Source organism: Rhinolophus hipposideros, assembly GCF_964194185.1.
Source record: "Rhinolophus hipposideros genome assembly, chromosome: 15".
Classification (NCBI taxonomy): Eukaryota; Metazoa; Chordata; class Mammalia; order Chiroptera; family Rhinolophidae; genus Rhinolophus; species Rhinolophus hipposideros.
This window is the reverse complement of record NC_138061.1, coordinates 23,587,466-23,609,112: the sequence shown is the minus strand read 5'-3', so window position 1 is coordinate 23,609,112 and position 21,647 is coordinate 23,587,466. Positions and strand designations below refer to the sequence as shown.

The 21,647-nt window shown below is 56.6% G+C and overlaps 2 protein-coding genes across 5 annotated transcripts in view; one reads left to right on the top strand and one right to left on the bottom strand.

The window, feature by feature from the left end:
* Window positions 1-470: 470 nt before the first annotated feature.
* On the top strand, window positions 471-11,558 carry LZTS2 (leucine zipper tumor suppressor 2). 4 transcript variants are annotated; one of them, XM_081074447.1, is made up of 5 exons: window positions 471-915; window positions 6,201-6,650; window positions 7,261-7,923; window positions 8,469-8,726; window positions 9,506-11,558. In XM_081074447.1, exons 2-5 carry the CDS (start codon window positions 6,243-6,245, stop codon window positions 10,187-10,189), a joined length of 2,013 nt encoding a protein of 670 aa, XP_080930573.1. In that variant the 5' UTR covers window positions 471-915; window positions 6,201-6,242; the 3' UTR covers window positions 10,190-11,558. The 4 variants fall into 4 exon arrangements, with proteins under 4 accessions (XP_080930573.1, XP_080930574.1, XP_080930572.1 ...); XM_081074448.1 differs by lacking the exon at window positions 471-915 and adding an exon at window positions 2,054-2,134; XM_081074446.1 differs by lacking the exon at window positions 471-915 and adding an exon at window positions 3,127-3,677.
* Window positions 11,559-21,647, bottom strand: part of PDZD7 (PDZ domain containing 7) — an 18,260-nt gene continuing 8,171 nt past the window's right edge. Inside the window, 14 exon segments of the mRNA XM_081074445.1 lie at window positions 11,559-11,775; window positions 12,171-12,271; window positions 12,586-13,185; window positions 13,681-13,752; window positions 13,912-14,003; window positions 14,116-14,207; window positions 17,238-17,413; window positions 17,925-17,975; window positions 18,723-18,760; window positions 18,762-18,776; window positions 18,778-18,814; window positions 19,979-20,176; window positions 20,685-21,092; window positions 21,494-21,554. Coding sequence (XP_080930571.1) covers window positions 11,560-11,775; window positions 12,171-12,271; window positions 12,586-13,185; window positions 13,681-13,752; window positions 13,912-14,003; window positions 14,116-14,207; window positions 17,238-17,413; window positions 17,925-17,975; window positions 18,723-18,760; window positions 18,762-18,776; window positions 18,778-18,814; window positions 19,979-20,176; window positions 20,685-21,092; window positions 21,494-21,554 — 2,157 coding nt within the window. The 3' untranslated portion in view covers window position 11,559.

Sequence of the window (21,647 nt, the reverse complement as noted above, 5' to 3'; positions counted from 1 at the left end):
AGGGCCTGGCCAAGCAGGGGCCAGCTGAGTCTCAGATTCAGCTGTGAGAGGGCTGCTTTGGTCCTCTAGCAGCTTCTTTACTGCGGTGGGGTTTGAGAAGGAACTAAATTCACTGGACTTCTGCTGCCCAAGTACTCTGGCTGTAAATACGACCCAGATGCCTGTAGACATCATATGCTGCCGTGGGTTTCTTGGAGGGAGGGAGCTCTAGGTGCCTCCCTGCAATGCAGGCCTACTTCCTGTTTGTGCCTGTGGGTGGAACTTTATGAGTCTAAGGGAAGCCAGGCCATGCTCTGTGGGGGGCCAGAACTGGTAGGTCTGCTCACCTGGCAGACACTACTTCAGGGGAGAGTGAGGTGTGGGGGCACGCGGAGCCGCGGTGGGAGGGAGGAGGGGACAGAGGGGCAGGTCTGTTTTGGTGAAACCCGAGCCTTCTTTGTCTGCTTCCCAGGGGTTTTCCCTGCGTCTGGGGAGTGGGCTGAGAGTAGACCAGGTTTGGCTCCCTCCAGAATAGGGGCGGTGGCAGAAAAAGTCTTATAGCCAGCTTGGTTCGGGCAGCCAGGTGGGTAGCTTAGCTCTCGGTCACGTGCCGCTCGCCCCTTCCCCAGGTCGAAAGCCAAATCCTGTAAGCTGTGAAGTTAGAGACCAGAGGGCAGCCTCGGGTCACCGTGGAGCTACTGCGGGGTTCCGTACGGGCTTGGCTGTTGAGTGGGTGCTGAGCAGACCACTCCTTTCCCTCGGTCGGGGGCGCGGCCTCAGCGGCCCCGCCCCTCTCCTCCAGGCCGAGCCTGGCGGGCGCTGCGAGTCCGGAGCCCGAAGCGGGCTTGGGAGCCTGCGGATCTGCATCGAGGAGGTGCCCGCACTGGAGCAGGAGGAGCCGGGCAGGAGCTGGAGCAGCGGCGCAGGTGGTGCTGGGTGAGTAGTGGGGGCATAAAGGTGTAGGAACTTCCGCGTCCCACACAACTCCGCTCCGGATTAAACTTTGCGGGCTGGCAAAACTGGGGGTTAGGATGGGAGTGGGGGGGTTCCTGAACAGCGAACCGACACGGAAATTCACACCGACGGGCCCACACACGCGTGCACACACACCCACTCACGCACTTGGGACACACAAACACACGTGCACCCAGGAAAGGACGCGCCCAGTGAGTTACTCTTGTAGTCCGTGGAGCAGCGCCACTGGCTGGCGCAGACCCCCAGCGGGCACGGCGCTTGACAGGGGCGGGAGAAAAGTGCAGACAGGGGCGGGGCGGGTGACACCTCGGGCTGCTCCAGCTTCCCCGCCGCCGGCAAGTGAGGACTAATATGCAAACAGGCGCCGAGCCCGGGATCGCTTCGCAGACCGGTGGGCTGTGCTTCCCCCACCCCGGCCTCAGGGCGAGGACCTCCCTCGCTAGTCCCGGGCGAGTTTGCGAGGTCCCACAAGGGGCTGTATTCCATTCTCCGCCTCGAGAGGTGATAAGCCCTCGCCTAGAAATGGGAGCACAACGCCCCCTGGAATGGGGTAGCACAGGAGGACCGGAGACTGTTGGACTGGGGTGGGGTTACCTGGTCTCCTCGCCCTTCTCCAGAACACATTCGTGGTTCCCCATCCCTGAAGGTATCAGAGGGGGGCGCTATTCTTGATAGCAGTGGACGGCAGCTCCTACCCCATTCCTCGGGCCTGGGGAGCAGCAACCGTAGCTACATGAGCGCCTGTCGGTCCCCTTGCTAGTACCTCCCCTCCTTGCAGAACTAGGAGCTCTTCCCCCCTCAAGTTAAGAGCAGAATAGGCACTCATGCAAGAGTGGGAGTCCCCCACCCCAAGAAAATGCAGGACCTCCTTTTCAGTACCAGCGTGGGCCTGTCCCCCTCCGGTAGAAAGGAGGACGAAACCCCATCCCCTCATCCCACCCCACTAATGAGGGAGTGGGCAGCGGCCCTCGGCCTCCCTCCCCGCCCCACCCCCCACTTCTGCACACACACACACACACACACACACACACACACACACGTTGAGCCCAGCTGCTGCCCGAGCTTCTGGGCAGTTTGCCAGAAAGGGGAGGAGGCTCCTAGTGCCCCAGGAGGCTGGGATCAGGGCAAGGCCAGAAGAGGGGTTCTCTCTCTACCGGAGAGAGGGGCTCCGTCTGTTCTTGTAAGGCTGAGGGTTTGAAACGGGGTGAGCCGGAGGGTGGCTGGGCTGTTTCCCTTTCCAGGGAGAAAGAAAGAAAAACAACCCTTTCCATAGAGCTAAAAATAGAGCTGAGAGCCGGCCAGGGCTGTGGCCTGGAAGGGGGGAATGCTCCTTCCCTGGGCAGAGGAACTCTGGCAGGCCTGGGCGGGGGTTCGGGGGCGGGTGGCTGTCCTTGCCCAGGGGTGCTCCATCAGCCGACCTGACCAGTTCACAGAGACCCCCATGGAAAGTCTGTATGGTAGAATGTTTGAGCAATATGTGTATGTGTAAAAAGTTGTGTGTGAATAAGACTGTCAATGTGTGAAACATGCTTAGACTAAGTATGTTTATTAATATTGTGACTGCGTGTGAAGGACTGTGAGTTGTGAAAGTATGCACGACTAGGCGTGTGACACTGAGTGTGTTGTGTCTCTGTAAGTTGTTGGCTTGAAAGATGGAAAGAAGGAACATGGAACCACGTGATGGATGAGACTGATTGTGGCTGTGTGAGACTGAATGTGGGAAAGGTCGTGTGGGTGTTAAGTTGTGTTTGCCAGAGGGTGAGAATATTCGTGTCCCTGAGAAGACAGTGGAATGTTGTCTGCTGTGAGGCTGCTGTAGGTTTGGATTGTAGATTTGGACAGGCTCACCCCAGTGATTGTTAAGGGGCCAGGTCCTTCATGTCTGAGCAATATCCTCTTTTATCAAATGACCCTGAGGGAAGGTCGGGGAGCACAGAGCCGCGCCTGGTGCAGCCCTGCGCTCCAGGAGGAGGGGGATACAGTCCCGTAGGGCTCCCCGCTCGAGGTCGGGGGTTGGGGGTAACTGGGCGTGTTCTCCGAATCCGCCGCCAGGTGGCGCCGCCTCCGCAAATCCAAGTGTGCCGCCTCCAAGACGCTGGGGGTGGGGCAAGCACGGACCGAGCCTTGGCCCCTGACGTGTGCTGGGGTGGGGGGGAGGCGGGCTCAGGGCCCGGGCCGCGGGCTGGAGTGAATGGCAGCTGGCCTTCGGCCTCCCACTCTGGACTCCGAAGCCGGAGAGTGTCTGTGAGGGAGGCCTCAACTAGAAGAACGGAGGGGGTAGGGCGGCCGCCACGGCACCAGGCCCTTTGTGCTCCAACAATGACCAGCCGCCACTGGCCCCAGGGCCCCGGTTGGAGTAGATGGTGACCTGCTGCCGCCGCCGAGTCCTGAGCCGACCGCACTCCCCAGACACACAGCCACCTGGCCTGGGAGGGAGGGATCCTGAGTCCGGCTGTGCAGCGCCAGCGTGCGCCCCGCGGGACACGCGTGACGCGGGGTGCTTGCGCGTGCCCGCGCCCCGGGGGCGGGGACGCCCCTGGGACCCCTCCCCCGCGCTGCACCGCCCACTTGGGCCGGGCGGGGTCTGCCCCGCGAGGGGCGCCGCGGAGGCGGGGCCGGGTCCGGCCGGGCCGCTCCGAGTGGCCGCGCGGGCTGGAGCCGGGCGGCTCGCCGGTGGAGCGCGGGGGGCGGCCCGGGGCTGAGCATGGAGCAGCGCGGTGGAGGTGAGGGGGGCCGGGGCGGGGAGGCGACCTGGGGGTGTCCCCAGCTTCTGCGCGGCGGAGGGCCAGTGGGGAGGTGGCATTACATGGAGCCCCCCACTTTATGGAAGGGGCGGCGGTGGGTGGGGGGACCTCCCTGTCTCGGAATTGGAACTCGTGATCCCAGACTCGATCCCGCTTGACTGGTCCTTGGAATTTGGTGAGGGGAGACTTTCCCCAACTCTTCAGCCCCCAAAACAGGTCTGTGGGACCTCGGACCTTGGCCAGACCTCCCTGGTGCCCTGACTGAACTCCGCCCTTGGCTCCCCCCAACCCCTAAGGTGGGGTGTGCTGTGCCAAAGTGGTCACTCAAGGAGTGCTGGGAAGAGCGGGGGTTCCCTTTCCCACAGCCACAGACGCATTTCTCAAAATGGAGCCTCCACTTGCCCCTCCTTCTCTCTCGGGCTCCAAGAGCGGGAGCAGGGCTGTCTGGGCCTGGCTTTCCAGGCGCCTGGCTCTGGCTCCTTCGGTGTCTGGCTCGAAGAGCCCAGTTTTATTTCTTTTCTGGGTTTAGGGGCCCCCTGGCTGCGTGGGGTTCAGGGCCCCCTGCTTACTGGGTCTGCCTGTCTTCTTGTCTGCCTCTGAGTCTTTGTCTCTTGTCTTTTGGGTCCCTGTCTCTCTGAGCCTGTCTGTCTCCTCCCCTCTGTTTTCACTCTCTGTGCTCACTGAAGTGAGGAAATGCAGACAGATGTGCCAGACCCCACTGCCCCCTAAAAAGCCCCTTCCCCACTGTTTTCTCCATGTCCTGAAGTGGTCTGCAGAGGGCAGAGAAGGGGGTTTTCCATCCGTTTTTCTCAGGACTGGCACTTAGGCGGTGGACACTGCTCACCCCCACCCCCAGCTCCCAGTTCCTCCTTCCTCGGTCTGTACATCTTCCTGGGTCTGAGGGTCTTTTGACTTGAGTGGGGAGGTTGGGGGCGGACTTAATGGAACACAAGCATGAAAGAAGGGGAGCAGATCAGGCAAAGGAGTCAGATAATGTTTTCTCTACTTCTACACTCCAGTGAGAGACAAAAACCAAGCTTCCACTCACCCACTTGACCCTACCTGCCACCCAGGCTCCCAGCCTCTCTCACACATGCTCCTGTTCATACACACTCTTCGATACACACTTGTGTACACTCACTTTCATGTTCACACATTCATGTAAGATACATGTGAGTTCACACATAAAGTTGGGTATGTGAGTGGACATCTATCCAAATATATTCTTATATAGTCAATGTCATACACCACAAATCCACTTAATTATGCATTTTAACTTTCACAGACTTTTTAAGAGTGACCCCCTTATTTACATACGTCCTCATGTAAGACGCACATATGAATTCACACATATACTCGTGTATGTATGAATTCATCCAAACATATCTACTCATATTCATGATGTTTCCACACATTTTCATATATACAGTGCTTATTTTCGTGCTCCTTTGCACATAGTCTCACACACTCAAATAAGTAAACGCACACACTCCTCCTACGCAATTCTCTGTCCACTTCTTGGCCCCCCGCTCTGCATGATGACTTCAGCAGATGCCTGAGTCCTGGTCTTCAGCTTCAGGATGGAGGAGGAGGGAGTTCCGGGTGGAGACTTTCCGTCCCCTTACAGGAAGAAGCTGGGCCTGGGGAGGTGGAGTCCTCTTTCCTGGGCTCCAGGGAAATGAGATCTTGGAGCAGCTGTCAGAGGTGATGGTGGGGCTTCTACCCTCATCCCCTCTGGGTCACATTGGGGAACATCTAAAGCTGGAAGGTTTCATAGAGGTTGGCAGTGGGCCTGTGTAGGCTCCTTTAGGCCTGACTGATTGGGTGCGGTGAAGCTAGGAGTTGTCATGGCAACAAGCATAAGCCTACATCCACCTCTGAGAGGCGAGAGACCCGATAGTGTACCTGTGGGCTCCCTAAGATCTCTGGGTTTCTTGTTTGGCCAGCTCCACCCTTGCTGCCTCTCTGTCTGGGAGAAACTGAGGCCCAGCTGGGGGAGGCTGGGCACTGCCTGGCCTTGGCTCTTTGTTCCTTAATTACCATTTGAGTTGCTGACTGCATCCCTGAGGTTGCCTCTGCCCAAACTGCCCTCTAATGAGGCCACCTGTCCCAGGAGACCTGGGACCGCTGCTGGGAGCTGGTAGAGAAGGCTCCTTCCCTAACTTCAATCGTGGCCCCTGTGAGGGATGCAGGTTTGGGCTGAGGCCTGGGCTTCTGCTCCCAAGGGACCTGCATAACCACTAGGCCTCCCCTCCCCTCGTCATCCTGCTAAATTGACTCAGTCTTCAGCTGTGTTCAGACTCATGCTAGGCAGTGCTCTGGGGCACAGGGAGAACTGAGGTTTGTGCCAGTGCTTAGAGGGCAGCCTCGAGGGGGCATCAGAGTTGTTATTGATGCCAGAGGGCCATTTTACCTGGGACCAGGGGTCAGGAGAGGGACTTGGCCTTGTATAGGGAGGGGGCTCAGGGTGGAGGGACTCTGACATCACTGCCCTGCTCACAGGTTCCTCCGGAGGCCCTTGGCCAGGCCTGAGCCTCTACCGCCATGGCCATTGTGCAGACTCTGCCGGTGCCACTGGAGCCTGCTCCTGAGGCCGCCACTGCCCCACAAGCTCCAGCCATGGGCAGCGTGAGCAGCCTCATCTCAGGCCGGCCCTGCCCCGGGGGGCCGGCTCCCTCCCGCCACCATGGCCCCCCTGGACCCACCTTCTTCCGCCAGCAGGATGGGCTACTGCGGGGTGGCTATGAGGCACAGGAACCGCTGTGCCCAGCTGTGCCCCCCAGGAAGGCCGTCCCTGGCACCACCTTCACCTACATCAATGAGGACTTCCGGACAGAGTCACCCCCCAGCCCCAGCAGTGACATTGAGGACTCCCGAGAGCAGCGGGCATGCAATGCCCATCTCCGTGGTCCCCCACCAAAGCTCATCCCTGTCTCTGGAAAGCTGGAGAAGGTAAGGACCAGCCCTTCCTTTGGGGCCTGGGTGGAATCAGGAGTCCCCTGGAGAAGCTGGAGGAATTTGGAGGCCTATTTAGAGGACAGAGTGTGGGCTCCAGATTCAGCAAACCTAGGTTCTAATCTCAACTCTGCCTCTGACTGTATGACCTCAGGGAAGTCACTTAACCTTCCTGAGCCTCAGTTTCTGTATCTGTGAAATGGAGGTAATAGGTCAGCTCTCACAGGATAGAATTAAATAATATACTATGTAAAGTGCTTAGTCTAGTGTCTGACACATAGTATGTACTCAATAATGTTAGCTGCGCGATAATACTTGTGACTACATAGCAGCGATGTGTTTAACTTTGAGAAAAGCCTTTAACTCTGCTGAGCCTCCGTGTTCTCATCTGTAATATGGGGATAGTGATAATATTTTGCTCCTATGGTTGTTATAATGATTAGAGATAAGCCTTTTAAATTACTTGACATAAAGCTGACACTCAGGAGGCCCTCAGCTAGTGGTAGCAATTATTATTAATATATAGGGATGGGAGGGCAGGAAGTATGATAAGGGCTTGGAAAGATTGGGCAGCTCATCCTCAGTGTCATATGGCACCTCATTTCAGAACATGGAGAAAATCCTGATTCGCCCAACAGCCTTCAAGCCAGTGCTGCCCAAACCTCGCGGGGTGCCATCTCTCCCCAGCTTCCTGGGTCCTCGGGCCACCGGACTGTCTGGGAGCCAGGGCAGCCTCACACAGCTGTTTGGGGGCCCTGCATCGTCGTCATCTTCCTCCTCCTCCTCGGCTGCCGACAAACCCCTGGCACTGAGTGGCTGGGCCAGTGGCTGCCCATCAGGGACGCTGTCTGATTCTGGACGAAACTCACTGTCCAGCCTGCCCACTTATAGCACCGGGGGTGCTGAACCGGCCACCAACTCCCCAGGCGGGCACCTGGCCTCCCAGGGCCCTGGACGGGGGGCACTGCCAGGGCCAGCCCGAGGGGCCCCTACTGGCCCCTCCCACTCGGACAGTGGTCGATCTTCCTCCAGCAAGAGCACAGGCTCCCTGGGGGGCCGCGTGGCTGGGGGGCTCTTGGCTAGTGGTCCTCGGGCATCCCCTGACAGCAGCTCCTGTGGGGAGCGCTCCCCACCACCGCCCCCACCCCCCCCACCCCCTTCGGATGAGGCACTGCTGCACTGTGTCCTGGAAGGGAAGCTCCGAGACCACGAGGCAGAGCTACAGCAGCTGCGGGACAGTCTGGATGAGAGCGAGATGACCGTGTGCCAGGTGTGGTCAGTGGCGATAATGCGGGTGGCATGGCAGGACATCCAAAGGTGCTGGAAGCCAAGAAGCATTTGTGTTTGTTCTGGGGTGCAGGAGCAGGTGGTAGGCAGTTGCACTTGTAACCCCACCCCACCCCAGCTGTCTGGCTTAACTGTAGAGTGGTGAGAACTCAAACTCAGCACTGCCATGTACTGTTTTTCAGACTTGAGCAAGTTACTAATTCATACTGAGCCTCAGTTTCCTCTTCAATGAATGGGGTCGTTTCTGGCCTCTTAGAGATATGAGGGTTAAGTAAGGCAAAGGGTGTAAAGTGCTTGGAATAATGCCTGGCGCCTAGGAAGTGCTAGTAAGTGCTTGCTATTACTGTTGTTTTTCGTATCACAGAAGTAGCCGTCACTATTGCTACCCTCATTACTATCATTGTTTAGTGGGATCTAGCCTCCCTGAGCCCAGAGCAGTGGACCTCCAGAACAGTCGGTGATTGGGGGTGGCCAGGGCTCAAGGTTTGGGGGAGCTGCCAGCACCCAGGTCTTCCTTCTTGCCCACAGGTTTATGAGGACCGGCAGCGGCACTTGCAGCAGGAACGTGAGGTCCTGCGAGAGGACGGTGTGGCCCAGGCGCAGCGGGCACAGCGGGCCCAACAGCTGTTACAGCTGCAGGTGTTCCAGCTGCAGCAGGAGAAGCGGCAGCTGCAGGATGACTTTGCGCAGCTGCTACAGGAACGTGAACAGCTGGAACGGCGCTGCGCCACCTTCGAGCGGGAGCAGCGGGAGCTCGGGCCACGGCTTGAGGAGACCAAGTGGGAGGTGGGTCCTGCAGGGACAAGCCCAGGAAAGAGGGGCCCAGTTCCACCCCCCGAGCCTGCCATCCCCAGAGGGCCTCCTGTTCCTTACCTCTGTGAGATGAGGATTCCCCTTCTGATCTCCCTTTCTGGGGGCGCGCCTCCTCGTGCCTCTAAGTTTGGTCTCCTCATTGGTATGGTCTAGTGCCCATAACCCGTGGCATTCCCAGCCACTGCCTTCCAGCCAGTAATAATGTAGTGCTTGCTATATGAAAGGTACCATTCTAAGCATGTTGCATAGACTATCATCTATTCCTCATAACAGCCCTGTGAGGTGAGTACTGTTAATATCCCCATTTTAGAGATGTGGAAACCGAAGCCCAGAAAAGCGAGAGCCCAAAATCACCTAGTCTGTGGCCGAGCTGAGATTTGAACCCCAGCAGTCTGGCTCCTTGATCTTCACTTTTAACCAAAACACTAGTGCCTCTCAACTAGAAATGTGGACACTATTGTCAGTTGCCCCCACTCCTGCAAAACTTGCCACTATTTAGGCCTTAGGCATTAGGGTTCTGCAGTGCTTCCTGATGGCACCCACTTTGAATGAGAAAGATGAGTCTATTTCACTTTAGCCAATGACTAGCTGTATGACCTTGGACATGTTACTAGGCTTGCCTCAGTGTCTCCATCTGTAAAATGGGTGTAATGATCATACCTCCTCAACCCAATGTACAACATGATGTCAAGGCCTGACCCCCAGGGATAACCCTTCACACCACGTTTCCAACTCCCTCCCCTCCCCCCCAGGTGTGCCAGAAGTCAGGCGAGATCTCCCTGCTGAAGCAGCAACTGAAGGAGTCTCAGGCAGAGCTGGTGCAGAAGGGCAGTGAGCTGGTGGCCCTGCGGGTGGCTCTGCGGGAGGCCCGGGCAGCACTACGGGTCAGTGAGGGCCGGGCACGGGGACTCCAGGAGGCAGCCCGAGCACGAGAGCTGGAGCTAGAGGCCTGTTCCCAGGAGCTGCAGCGGCACCGCCAGGAGGCTGAGCGGCTGCGCGAGAAAGCTGGGCAGTTAGACACTGAGGCGGCTGGACTCCGGGAACCCCCTGTGCCACCTGCCGCTGCTGACCCATTTCTCCTGGCAGAGAGTGATGAGGCCAAGGCACAGCGGGCGGCAGCCGGGGTTGGGGGCAGCCTGCGGGCCCAGGTGGAGCGGCTGCGGGCTGAGCTACAGCGGGAGCGGCAGAGGGGCGAAGAGCAGAGGGACAGCTTCGAGGGGGAGAGGCTGGCCTGGCAGGCAGAGAAGGAGCAGGTGATCCGCTACCAGAAGCAGCTGCAGCACAACTACATCCAGATGTACCGGCGGAACCGGCAGCTGGAGCAGGAGCTACAGCAGCTCAGCTTGGAGCTGGAGGCCCGGGAGCTTGCGGACCTGGGCCTGGCTGAGCCAGCGCCCTGCATCTGCCTGGAGGAGATCACTGCTACCGAAATCTAAGGCCCTGGGCATCCCATCTCTGCAGGGAGCTCTACTGAAGGGGAACAGTTTCCTCTGGGCCCCTGCCAAGAACTCGGGGCTGCCCTGTGACTTGGATGAGCAAGATTAGACCCCTTGGACTTGGAGGTCCCCACGTTCACTGCCAACCCCATTCACCCCAGACACTCACCAGCTCCCTCAGCCAGGGGGCTGGAGAGAGGAAGGGGCTCCCTCATTTCCACACTCCCCTGCCCCAAAGCCAGAGAGAGCCAGACAGTGCCAGCTGCTCCAGATGTGCCTGCCCCCACCCTGCCCATGCTGGGGGACAGAGCTGGGACTGGGGCCTGAACCCCAGCTTCCAGCTCTGCAGCCTTTCTCCTGGGGTGAGGGGGCTGTAGTCAGACCAAAGGAAGAACTCAGAAATGTCTTGTTTATTTGTGTTTGTGACCAAGGGGCCCCTCCCCACACCCAGATTTATGGCCTCGTTTTTCACTTGTATATTTTTCACACTGTAAATTTCTTGTACAAACCCAAAGAAAAAAATTAAAAAAAAATTTTTTTTTGTTTGTTTTTTAAAAAAAGATTACTGCGCTGGATAAAGCTTATGGGGACTTGTTTGACCCCCACCCCCGCTTTATTTGCTGGCTATTCCCCTACCCCTCATAGAGGTCTTAAGGGGAGAAAAGGTGATGGGGGAAGGACAAATCCAGCAGAAAGTTTGAGGTCCTAGTGGACCACAACATGAAATAGTCTCTCAGAGTTTGAGAAACTAGAAAAGCCTTCCATCCTGTCCTTTGCACAGAACATTGCTGGAGGCTGGATGCAATGACTATCTGAGAGCCCATGTCCTTCAGTGCTTGGGAATATCAAAGCGGGCATCATGAGAAAGTGCCCACAAATCCCAAGCTCCAGACCTTGGGTTTCCCAACCTCCTTCCTATCTCGCTCCTGAGATAGGAAGTAGTGAGCAGGTGACACAGGCTGCCCAGTAGCACCTTGTCCTTGACACCAAGTTTGGAGAGGGTGGAGCCTTAGGGACAACTGGGGAGGGAAGAAAGCAAGGAGATCTGAGTCACCGGTGTGGAGCTTTGGGTGTAGGCAAGGCAGGCAGCAGTGGGAGGCTCCTGAGTCCTGAGGAGTTGAATAGGCGAAGTCTGGGAGAGAGCTGGAGGATTCTGGGGTCAGTGGGAGGATCTGCGGTCAGCAGGAAGACTCGTGGGGTAGGTGGGGCAGAGTCGGGGGTTTGTTTCAGGAGTCTGGAGGAGAGTGGACTAGGCTGGGGGTCAGCTGGAGGAGCCTGGCATCAGTGGGAGGGACCTGGGCATTGGTGGGAAGGGCATTAATAGGATGGTCTGAGAGCTAGGGGGAGGGAAATGGAGTACCATCATGGGGTCAGCGGGCAGGCGAATTGTCAGCAGGAAGGCACCTATCGGTGAGGTCTGATGAGTCAGAGGGTAAGGGTGGTGGGCTGGGCACAGGGACCCTGACCACAAGCTCCATGGGCTCCCGAGCCTTGTTTCGATAAGCCCTGCGGATGGTGTCCACTGCTCGCTGGTGAGTCACCTGCTCCAGGCTCTCTCCATCCACTGCTACAAGCTCGAAGCCAGCCTGGGATGGGAGTGGGAGAATCACAGCCCTCACTCTTCAGGTCACTTCTACCCTAGGACCAACCTCTCACCTCTACCAGCTAGGACACTCCTCCCCATCTGGGTAGAGGGGATGGACAATGGAACTTTTGTGCCTGGAGCTGTTGGGGGCTGGGTGGGGCACAGACAATGGCCCTTTGTCTCTTGGGACTAGGGCTAGAACAGGATGGGCTGCCCTCAGTCCCCGGCTGGCATGAGGGGGCAGATTTTTCCTGTGGCCTACTCATCCTGCAGGCCTGACCCCCGCCCCCAACGACCTGGTCTAAACATGCCTGGCTGGCAGATAAGCATGTACCAGTCCACCCCCACCAGAATCAGCTCTGGGCCAAGGAGCAGACTTGAGTGCGCTTCACCCACCTGCAGGGCCCCACTGAGGAAGGCAGCCCCCCCAGGGAAGATCTTTTCTATCTTCACCATGGGCTGCACCTTGGACTCAATGCCCCCTGAAATGCTGATGCCTAGTGAGAGAAACACAGCGTGAGAGTGCACCATGCCCCTAAGACCCAGAACTCCCAGGACAGACCCAGGATGCCATTCCCAAATCCGGGGCCCCCAACTTCTCCCAAACCCCGATTCTATTACTACTCAACTTTCAACTCACTCCAAAATCATCTAGATCCCAAAGCCCCCAAATCTAGACCCACCAACTATACCCCAATACCCAATTCCTTTAACTAGGCCCAGGCCCCCTAGTCACATCCCAAAACCAAACCCACCAAACTCACCCAGACCCAAGAGCACCCCTGCCAGGCCCAGTCCCACCTGGACTCACCCAAGGACTGTTTCATCTTGGACAGTGTGACTGTCCTCAGCTCCCCACTAGGGGCCTTTGTGGCTGCCTCCTCGGCTGTCATGGTAGTTCCATTCTCGGAGGGCCGGTGACTGCCGCCCGCCTTAGCTGCCTGCCCATCCAGAGGTCGTGGCAGAGGGGGCCTGGCCTTCCGAGGCTTATGGTAGCGTCCATTGGTTGTGCTGGGGTTGGGGATAGGTACCGGGGATGGGGAACGCCTGCGTCCGGGGGACTTGCCTCGGCCCCGGCTGCGGCTGCGGCTGCGGCTCCGGCTCTGGGCCGGGCCATGGCTCTGGCTCTGGCGAGGGTCCTCTCGTGTCAGGGGTTCTGTCAGCAGCCAGTTAGGCCTTGGGGGTCTGGGAGCAACAGGGGGTGGTTGGGGAGGGGGTGTGCAGGTGCTTCGGCGTGGAGCGAAGGCATCTACTGGCACATCTTGGAGAGGGGGTATCCCTTTATGAGGGTGATGGGGGGCAGAGGCACCCAGGGAGACCTGGAGGTCCCCCAGCCGCTCCCTGAGCTCCCCATCATCTTCCTCCTCTGAGAAGCCATTCACAGGCAGCAAGTAGAAGCCTCCACGACTGTCTGGGGAAGAGGGCCAAGATCAGACTGCCTCCTCCTCACTAGCCCAGACCTCAGTCCTTGCCTTTGTTCCTGGGCCAAGGAGCCCCAGGCCTGAGTGTGCTCAGACCCTACAAGCAGCATTCCCCGCAGTGGGTCACGGCCCCTGTTCCACTGGAATAGTATTTTAATACTTTCTATTGTAATACTTACAGTTTTATTTTAATGTGTCTAAGACAAAATATGACTCACACACCTAACTGGTAATTTCTGGAGATTATTGCATAGAATGAGACTAGATTTAAAAAGTGGGTGGGTTTAAAACCAATTATTAGGTAAATAATAGTGGTAAACGGATGTGACAGAAATGGTTCTGATGGACAATGGCTTTCCTTCAGAGAACCACACGTACCTCTGAAACCACAATAACCCACGTGGGGGAGGGACAAAAGGCCTGTTCTCCCTTCCCCAATCTCCCAGGGGTGTGCCCCCTCCCCAGGCTCTGGGACTCTGACTGACCAGGCACAGGAGTGATGAGGTGACGCTTAGGTGGAGTGTCCTGCCGGGATGGTCGCAAAGCAGGAGGCCGTACTGCTTAAAGAGAATAGGTCAGAGGCAGGGCCCCATTGCCAGGCTCCCTGATGGACACAGCTAAAGTAACTCAGACAGTCTCTGCCCTCTCTCCACAGGGAGATGCCACCCCCTCCTCTCTCCCCATCAGGATCCGTAGCCTGCCCCCCAGCTGCTGACCTGCCCGGCTCTTGAGGGCTTCAAAAGCTTCCAGCTCCACAGGCATCACCATGCTGTCGAAGCGGCCCAGGTCGGTGGGTGCCACCACACTCCTGGGCAAGGGCAAGAAATGGGTTGGGCAGGGGTTTCAGCCGTGGAGAGGTTGGGGAAGGTATAAGGGGACCCCTTCCTGCCTTCAAGCCCTCCCCACAACCCCCTCCCCACCTGATGTCCCGCAACAGCAGCAGCTTTGCGGGCTTGTCCAGAATGGCCAGCAGGGGCCTCACCAGGTCCTCCACACCGCCCTCATGCACATACTGCAGAGAGAAGCACCACAGGTCAGATAAGAGCAGGGACTTCCAGAGCTGGGTGAGGGGGAATGCCTGGGCACGAATGGCCCCTTCGTGTTTAGGAAAGTCTCTCCCCATCCCCAGGCTGTCCACAGGATGTTTTATCTTGGTGACGAGGTCGAAGCCTGCAATAATAATAGCAGACTTGTAATAGCAACAACAGCAATGACAGCTTTGGGACAGGCACTTTTCTAAGCCTTTTACACATGGTCTTTCATTTAGCAACCACCCTGAGAGAGGACATTAATTATTCCTGTTTTGCCGATGAGGAAACTGAGGCTCGGAGAAAAAGACTTTGCCAAAGCCACACAGATAAGGAAGTGTAAAGAGGTACTGGAACCTGAGAAGTCTAGCTCTTGCCTGCTCCGGGACCGGAAAAGGATGTGCAGGGCGTGGACTCTCTTCACCACCCCCATCTCCAAGCAGAAAGAAGGAATTCAAGCCAAACACTAGGCTGTGGCCCTGGCTGGCCCAGCATTTGTCAGCACTCAGACCTACACATTAGGCTTTGTTCAGGGCTGGAATGGGGACTTTGGGGAAGGGGTGGCCCTACAGAAAGCCTCTCCAGTTAGTATCCAGGGGGGTGGAGCCCCTTCTGCCTGGCACTGCCCGGATACTACCAGCCACACCCCACCTACGCAGACAAACTGGCAAACTGAACACTGGGAGCCACCCGACTTGTACAGCATACCGCCCCCTGGTGGTGAGAAGGAGACGCATACTGCTTCAAGGATACAAACACAGAGCATCTTGTATGGGCATAGACACAGGGAAACAGCGTGCCCTGGTGGTCAGAGTGAGACATTCATAAATATCTGGAATAAAAGATAAACTAGGTGTGTGGCCTTAAACCACACACAAAGTTATAGGGACTTACACATACACATATCAACAACACACCCCTTTTGTCTGGAGAGAGATATACGAGTACATAATGGTACAGAAATAGTCACATATGTGTACCCACTTCAAGTCCACAAATCTGCATCAGCACCCACTAAGTGCAGTGTACTGGGCAGTGGGGGCACAACGAGGAAGACTCTGTTCCAGGTCTTCAGGAACTCAGTGTAGTGGGAACTAGGGGCACAATGAGCCACGTGCCCCAATGAACTACAAACCACGAGCAATGGGGCAGAGGGCATCTCAGAGGAGGATGGGAAGATCAGAGTAGGCTTCATGGAAACGGTGGCCTTTCCACTGACTCTTAAGGATAAGTGCAGGCAGAGATCAGCATAAAATTGGGGAGGAAAGTGCTCCGAGGATGATGTGGAATAAATGGTAGATAGAAGTTTAACTTGACTGTGGGGTACAAGAAGGGCCTCCACCCATGTAGACTGCACAGGTTATCACGACAGTGCCCCCAGAGTTGTGCAATTCAGAACCGGTATAAAACTCTGTGGTGACCAGGGGAAGATAATGATATGGTGATATGGCGACTATAGGAAAGCTGGTGTTAGTGGGCTGGGGAGTCACATCAGGGAGCACCTTGAATGTGACTATGCGGAGTTTGCACTCTATTCTGTCGAAGAGGTTACAAGGAGGCTTGGGGAGTGCACAGTGATCAGAGATGCCTGGTCTGGCGACTGTGCAGAAGGGAGGCCTGGGGTTCAGGGTTACACATCAGAACCACTAGGGAGCTTTACTAATCTTTCAAGCCAGGACTCCTCTTCAGAGGGTCTGATCTCTTGGTGTGGGTGGGGCTTGGGTCAGGTTTGGGTGGTGTATCGAGCTCCTCAGGTGCTGTGGGGCCACAGCGAGAGGCTAGCTTGGGCCCGTAGGAGGAGCTGAGGGATGAGGGAAAGGAGCTGAACACAGAAACTAACACAGAGTCCCCCCTAGTGGCCACAGCCCAGACTTGCAGGTTTGCAGAGCTCCACTTACGCTGAGAGCTGAGCGTGACACTTAACCGAGTTTAGCACAAAGACCCTCAGCTGCCTCCAACACACACCCCATCTGCAGCTCTGCTGTAAACCAGGCCTTGGTCAAGGGATGCGTGAATTACCACGTCTCAGTCTCCAGGTGACACATACATATCTTAGCCAGACACAGGCATACTCACACACAGATACAATTATACAGTTAAGTCCACACAAACCCAGGTACCCCACAGACACACAAATGCACACATCACACAGGCATACAACACAGCCCCGCCTTGACCAAGGTGAGGGAGTGGGGAGAGCCACAAATGATTTCCTGAAACTCCTCAGCTTGCCCTTGCATACAGGCTCATGTGTGCTCTGATCAAATTCATCACAAGGAAACCATCAGAGAAACCTGGGGGTTCTTGAGACAGTGGGCTAGGAGAGGGTCTTCCAATCCCCTTGGAAGGGATGACCTGTGCCTCCTGCAGCCTCCCCAACATTCAGGCTACAAAGACTCCCTCAAATCTAACCTCCACCCTACCCTGGGCCTTCTGGTCTGTTTGAAGTGGAAGGGAAAAGAGAACAACAGTGTGGATAGACGCTGTGGGAGGCTTGAGCTGTGTGGGAGGACAAAAGATTACCTACTTGGATAACAGGGCGGGGACCTGGCACCAGGCCAGTCCTATTGGCTGACCCAGGAGCAGAAGTAGGCAAGGGGGGACAAGCCAAGCTTTAGAGGAGAACGGAGGCACGTGACTGTAGGGACTCATATCCCCCAACTCATCACCTGTCTGGCTCCTTCCCTCCTCAGCTTAAATATCACCTCCTCAAGGAGGCCCTCCCAAACTGTATCTAGTTTGTGCCTCTTGGGTTATTTTCTCATGTTCTTTTCCTTCACAGCACTGGACATGATTTGTCACATGGCTGTTTAGGTTCTAAGTATTATCTACCTCCCCTTCCTTATTGTGAGGTGTGTGTGTGTGTGTGTGTGTCAGGGTGGCTTCTGCTCTTAATGACCATTGACCTCACAGAATCAAGCCCAGATAATGGTCAGCAGACAGTGGCCTCAACGAGTGAGGGGCTGGTGACGCAGTAACCACGTGCTGGGGCTGGGGGCAGGCTAGAGGCTCACCCTGGAGCAGTGACGAGTGACAGCCAGCACCTCATCATCAGTCAGCAGCCGCCGGGCCAGGTCCTGAATAAGGGGCCGTCGGCTCTCCCAGGCCTGCACCCGCTCATCCACATTGGGCAGATGGCTGGAGGGGCTCCCAGACCTGGCAGAGAGCAGGGCGCGGCCCCTCTCCCGGTCTGCAGGGCAGGAGCAAAGGGGTATGATGAAGGAGCCACCAGGGAAGGAGGCAGGGGCTTCCCTCAGTGGGGGTCAGACCCTGGGACAGGCTGACGTGCCCCCAACAGAGTCCCAGCCTAGCTCAGATGCTCCCCACCATGGTCTTCCTCAGCTTCCCCAACACAGACCAGTCTGTTCCTTAATGAAGTCCTGACCCAGTGGCCCCTAGGACTCCTGAACATGCACCATTATGCTAGTCTGGTCTCCACTGGAATTCTAGCACAGGCTCACTCACGTCCCCAAATCTGTCTTTAAGAGTTCAAACTCAAGCTCCCAATCCTCAAAAGTACACCCCCAATATCTGTCTGCAACTCTCCTAGTAAACTTAGTCCAGTTCCTTTTTGTTGCCCCCAATATGTACCTGATCCCTCGTGCTTGACCCTAACTGAGTTTAGCCCAAACTTCAACCACCCCAACATGCACCCCCATCAGCATGTAAACCAGGCCTCGGTAAAGCGATGCATGAATTACCGCGTCTCAGTCTCCAGGTGACAAACTTCTGCACGGGCCCCACTCCCCCTGCTAAGAAGAAGAAAAAGGCTCAGCAGCAGGCCCTGGTTCTCAATCTGAAAATAGGGGATCGGGGGCTCAGGATTGGCTGGATCACTGGCTGGAATGGAGAGTTCAGGCTGGAAGGAGGTGGGATAGGGAGGCAAGAGGCCAGGCCATGAGGATATTGAAGGTCGTGCTCAAGCTAAGGACTCTGTTCATAGGCACTGGGGAGTCAGTGAAGGTTTGGGATCAAGAGAGGGGCAGTCTGAGTTCTGCTGTGGGGAAAGAGTCCCAGAGAGCAGTTTCCAGGCTCTCGGCCTCACATGGAAAGGTGCTGGCTCGGGTAGTAGATGGCCATCAGCTGTGACTAGTTGGCCATCAGCTATTACCGGTTAGCCATTAGCCACTGATATAACTGCCGTGGCTACGCTAGCAAGCGTGGATTGCAGTTAGCAGGGCGGATTGCAGTTAGCAGGGCGGATTGTAGCTAGCAAGTGAGGTTGGTTGGCAGAGAAGTGGACGGCGGGTTGCGGATCGTGTGGCTCCTGCTTCCTGTATCTCCAACCCGGCCACCAGTGAGACTATAGTGGTATGATTCCCTTATCTATGGCTCCATGGGTGTTCCTTTTTGGCCTCACCATATCCTGTGTTGTTATGTGGGGCGTGGGAGCTGAGACCCTGCATGACACCCTGAGTGATATCTGCTTATGCAGATTCATTTGGAAGCAAATGTATGGAGGCAAGAACCCCAAGGACAGTGTTTGGAGGAGTACCTACCTTCAAGGGACAAAGAGAAAAAGAGCCTTTGAAGGAGAAAGAGGAGTGGCCAGAGGTGGGAGGAGAATCAAGAGAGAGCAGGGCTCCTGGGGCTGTGGAAAGAGACATGGGTTGAAGGAGGGGGAATGACCTGCCCTGATTTGAAGGGATTGTCTCACCATGGCACTGTAACCTTGAGACCCCAGAGAGGGATAGGGCCCAGCTCCTCATCCCGTAGTTGTTTTTGCCAACCCAACATCCACTCTCTCTTCTGGAAACAGAACCCTGATTTCACCTGGGGACCCCCATTCTCACTGCATGTACTCCAGGGTAGGCACGTGACCCAGGCCAGACATGAAAGTAGCCTCCCTCTCTCCCACATCACAGTGATTTGTTGGGCATGTGATCCCAGCTGGGCCAGTAAAAGCCTGGGACTTCAGCTGGGGCTATTTAAGGAGTCCTCTCTTTTCCCTGTGTTGCTAAGTGACGGTGGCCATCTTAGCTTCAGTGGGCAAAGCCTGTATGATAATGAAGCCAACCAGGGGAAAGGAAACCAAAAGAGGAGGAGGGGCCAATGGCTGATGAGATTGTTTAAACATTTCGACCCAGGTTAGATCAGTAGCTGAGCCAAGAACTGCTTTGTAAAGCTAGTTTGGGTTGAGTTTCCATCATAGGCAACCCAGAGAGTCCTAACTCATCCACTCTTGGTCCGGTCTCTGAACCTCACTTGGGAGATGGAGGCCCTCCGTGAGGATCCTTAGGAAGCCCTTGACATGAGTTAAGTCTGCCCTTCTGCCTGGGCTCTGATCTAGAAACGGCTTTACTTGAGAATGGTTCTAGAACTGAGTAGGGCCTGTGGAGCTCTGGAGGGGGTAGGTGAAGCCAAATGATCTAGGAAACAAGTGCCCTTCCCTCCCGACAGAGCCAAGAATACAGGGATTGAACCCAAGCTCTTCCACTTCCTTCTATGCTGTGACTGTTTTCCCTTCCGTAAAATGGGGAGATGAAGCAGTATAACAACGACCACTACATTTTCTGAGCACCTTCTATGTGTCAGACAATGTCCTGTGTGATGAACATACACTAATTCACTTATTCCTCACTACTCCTAAAGATATAGGTATTACTTCTATTTAACTCATGAGGAAACTGAGGCTCAGGGGGTGGAGTGGTGACTCACAGCTAGCAAGAGGCAGAGAGGGATTGAATCCCAGAGCTGCTGGGTGCCAAAGTGGACTTTTCCTCCATCCTCCCTGTCTGACCCACCCAGCACTTACCTCTCTCCATGTCCAGGCGAGGGCGGGGCTTGGCTGGGCTTCCACTCTCCAGAGTCCAGGCCTCTCTGCACCCATCCCCTGCCAGTCGCCCCTGCCGCCCTCCCTTGAAGAAGAGGTTCATCAACGTCTTGGAGCGCTGCAGAGCACCCTTCTCTCCAGACGACCCCGACTTCTCCTTCTTCCGCTGCTTCTTCTCCTCTGCAGACACGAGGGAGCACCGGGAGGGGCTGGAGGGGTGGGCAGAAGGGAAGGACAAGGGGCAGGGGTGTGGGGAGGGGCAGAGAGAAGGGAGAATAGGAGGCAGACAGGCTCTGCAGCCCGGTGGGGAGGTGGGGTCCTCCTCTAACGTTCCACCCTTCCCCCATCCCACAGCTACAGGGATGTGAGGAATCCATGAGGGCTGGTATGTGTGTGTGTGTGTGTACAGGCCTAGGAACTCCATGATGAGGGGAATTGGTTAGCTCTGGTTTGGGGCACAGAGCTGACTGGAGCTGAGGCTGGAACTAAGAGTGGGTTTGGGGCCCAGAATTAATTTAAAATGGGGCCCAGAGCAGGGTCTGAGTGTATTCTGGGGCTCAGGTTGGGACTGGGGGTGGGGCTGGGTGAAAGCCTGGGGCAAAAGGAGGTTTGGCACACAGGATAGGGTGTGAGGGAAGTTTTGGACCAGGGGCTATGGAGAGAGCAATAGCACCAGTCCCCTACGTACCCCACAAGGTCAGGTGACTCTGGGAGCGTGTGATGGGGGGCCGGGGCCTGCTGAGGGCCAGCAGCAGAGCAGTTTTGGGGGACTCAGAGAGCGCAGAGTCAAGGCGGCGGGCGGGCGGGGGTCCATTGGAGCGGATGGCTGTGTCCCTGAGGATGACCGTGGGCCGCACGCTGCACCAGGTCTCCACGCAGCCCCCTGTGTCGGGCTCTGTCTGCATGGCTGTGTCTGCCCGCCCCCAGCCTGGGCCACGGCTGCCCTGCTCCTCAGGCCCCAGGCAGACATCCATGCGGTCTGAGGGCAAAGAGCTGGAGCCCTCAGCTGAGCTGTAGGGAGCACTGGACGCGTATGAGGAGACACTGGAGCTGCTCTCAGAGGCCTGGGACAGCTGCTGCAGCACCCCGTTGCTCACTGCAGGCATTGGGGAAGGCAGGAGTGTCTTGGGGGTCTGGTGGGGTTGCTTCAGGGCCCTGCCAGGCTTGCAGACCTCCCCTGGGCTCGGGGGTTTGGGGAGCATCTGGCAGCAGCCAAGGTTGGAAACACGAGGTCTGGGGACCTGGTTGCCCAGCATCCTGCCTTGCTGAGACCTTGGGCAGGTCATTTTCCCGCCATCCACCCCCTGGGACTCCAGACTCTAGGCAAGCCTATAACAGAAACTGCAGTTTCTCAGAGGGGAGCCCAGAAACAGCTCTGGGCAGTGTGAAAGTTCCAATAAGGTCTTAGTGCCCTTGGCCATTTATTCTTCAGAGATTCTGGCCCCACCATTGGGCCTCAGCCCTTTCTCTCCCACTTTAGGGGCCTGAGTCACTTACGTCGGTCCAGCCAACAGTATTCAGAAACCATCTCCTTGTAGGCAGGATACCGGCCTGTCTCCTGAGGAGGGCACAGTGGGCAGAGGAGAACATGGTGGTGGGTGAGAAGGGAGGGTAAGAATGGGGAGTGATGGGAGTAAACTTTTCAACCTCA